Source organism: Brachyhypopomus gauderio, unplaced genomic scaffold (assembly GCF_052324685.1).
Source record: "Brachyhypopomus gauderio isolate BG-103 unplaced genomic scaffold, BGAUD_0.2 sc54, whole genome shotgun sequence".
Lineage (NCBI taxonomy): Eukaryota > Metazoa > Chordata > Actinopteri > Gymnotiformes > Hypopomidae > Brachyhypopomus > Brachyhypopomus gauderio.
This window is the reverse complement of record NW_027506878.1, coordinates 1-2500: the sequence shown is the minus strand read 5'-3', so window position 1 is coordinate 2500 and position 2500 is coordinate 1. Positions and strand designations below refer to the sequence as shown.

Genomic DNA, 2500 nt, shown 5'->3' with positions numbered 1-2500 from the left:
GGGATGTAATGTGTGAGGTGTAGTGTGTGTGGGATGTAATGTGTGAGGTGTAGTGTGTGTGTGGGATGTAATGTGTGAGGGTGTAGTGTGTGTGGGATGTAATGTGTGAGGTGTAGTGTGCGTGGGATGTAATGTGTGAGGTGTAGTGTGCGTGGGATGTAATGTGTGAGGTGTAGTGTGTGCGGGATGTAAGGTGTGAGGTGTAGTGTGCGTGGGATGTAATGTGTGAGGTGTAGTGTGTGTGGGATGTAATGTGTGAGGTGTAGTGTGTGCGGGATGTAAGGTGTGAGGTGTAGTGTGTGTGTGGGATGTAATGTGTGAGGTGTAGTGTGTGTGTGGGATTGTAAGGTGTGAGGTGTAGTGTGTGTGGGATTGTAAGGTGTGAGGTGTAGTGTGTGTGGGATGTAATGTGTGAGGTGTAGTGTGTGCGGGATGTAATGTGTGAGGTGTAGTGTGCGTGGGATGTAATGTGTGAGGTGTAGTGTGTGTGGGATGTAATGTGTGAGGTGTAGTGTGTGTGTGGGATGTAATGTGTGAGGTGTAGTGTGTGTGGGATGTAATGTGTGAGGTGTAGTGTGTGTGGGATGTAATGTGTGAGGTGTAGTGTTTGTGGGATGTAATGTGTGAGGTGTAGTGTGTGTGGGATGTAATGTGTGAGGTGTAGTGTGTGTGTGGGATGTAATGTGTGAGGTGTAGTGTGCGTGGGATGTAATGTGTGAGGTGTAGTGTGCGTGGGATGTAATGTGTGAGGTGTAGTGTGCGTGGGATGTAATGTGTGAGGTGTAGTGTGTGTGGGATGTAATGTGTGAGGTGTAGTGTGTGCGGGATGTAAGGTGTGAGGTGGTAGTGTGTGTGTGGGATGTAATGTGTGAGGTGTAGTGTGTGTGGGATTGTAAGGTGTGAGGTGTAGTGTGTGTGGGATTGTAAGGTGTGAGGTGTAGTGTGTGTGGGATGTAATGTGTGAGGTGTAGTGTGTGCGGGATGTAATGTGTGAGGTGTAGTGTGCGTGGGATGTAATGTGTGAGGTGTAGTGTGCGTGGGATGTAATGTGTGAGGCGTAGTGTGCGTGGGATGTAATGTGTGAAGTGTAGTGTGTGTGGGATGTAATGTGTGAGGTGTAGTGTGTGTGGGATGTAAGATGTGAGGTGTAGTGTGTGTGGGATGTAAGATGTGAGGTGTAGTGTGTGTGAGATTGTAAGGTGTGAGGTGTAGTGTGTGTGAGATTGTAAGGTGTGAAGTGTAGTGTGTGCGGGATTGTAAGATGTGAGGTGTAGTGTGTGTGAGATTGTAAGGTGTGAGGTGTATTGTGTGCGGGAAGCTCACCTGTTCTGCTGGAAGACCTCAAAGCCGTAGATATCCAAGAGGCCGATAAGTGAGGAACACTTGCTTGTGTAGTACACCTCGTCCTGCAAACACACACCAGCTTACACAAAGGTCTGGCTGAGGCACAGAAACCACACGGCACTGCAGTCTGGTTCCACTAGGGGGCGGCACAGTGCCAAACATGATCAAGTTAGATGCCTGGAGAAGACACTGGGCTCAGATCGCGGAGCTCACACTCGCCAGACTCGAACGCAGCATTTTCAAACACAAAGTTCACACGACCCCCCCCCCCCCGGTCATCAGATCCCGCTGAGCTGGGATCCTACAGCCCACAGTCCTGCATGTCAGGACCTGTCCCCTACAGCACAGCATACTGTACAATATCAACAAATAAAAAATGTTTATTATACACGTACTAAATGCCTGTAGTTTACTAAATGCTATTTATGGTCAGAGGGGATTTATATATATAAATGTTTTTCAGGGCTGTTGAGGGTTCGTCAGGGAAGGAGGAGTAATCACACCTGAAAGGCCAGTGATTGGTTGATCTTCTGCACAAGCCAGGTAAAGGTACGACCATATATGGCTTTGGCCAGGGCGTCTCGAGCAGAGAGAGCCTGGTCCAGACTTAATGGGCTGATCATCTGAAATACACACACACACACACACAAGAATGAGCAATCCATGCTACTAGTTATTGGCTTATTGATGTCAGCAAAATGAATGTGCAGAAGACAAACAAAGTGTGACAGAAGAGAGAGAGAGAGAGAGAGAGAGAGAGAGAGAGAGAATCTACCTCTTCTCCTTTGGCTACAATCTTCTTATGAGTAACAGCTTCACTCAGCAGTGACCCGTCCACACCCAACAGCTGATTAAACAAGGAGACAAGCGTGCAGTTGGTCTTCATGGCAGAGTTTATAGCCTACTCATGTGTGTGTGTGTGTGTGTGTGTGTGTGTGTGTGTGTGTGTGTGTGTGTGTGTGTGTGTGTGTGTGTGTGTGTGTGTAGCCCTGGAGGGAATCTGCTTCCCTGAGGCAAACCTGAGACACAGACTGAACATTTACACCTACCAGCTACTTCACAGGGTCTTCAACCTGAATCATCTTTTAAACTAACAGCAATATTAGAGATTAACCCCAGGATTATCCACAGAGATGAACCCCAGGATTATCCACAG

The 2500-nt window shown here is 47.8% G+C and overlaps 1 protein-coding gene across 1 annotated transcript in view; it reads right to left on the bottom strand.

Moving 5' to 3' along the window:
- LOC143488700 (unconventional myosin-Ic-like) overlaps positions 1-2230 on the bottom strand; it is a 15733-nt gene extending 13503 nt beyond the window's left edge. Inside the window, exons 1-3 of the mRNA XM_076987550.1 lie at positions 2120-2230; positions 1848-1967; positions 1324-1406 (exon numbers count right to left, since the gene is read on the bottom strand). Coding sequence (XP_076843665.1) covers positions 1324-1406; positions 1848-1967; positions 2120-2230 — 314 coding nt within the window. The remainder of the gene's footprint in view (positions 1-1323; positions 1407-1847; positions 1968-2119) is intronic.
- Between the last annotated feature and the right edge of the window lie 270 nt (positions 2231-2500).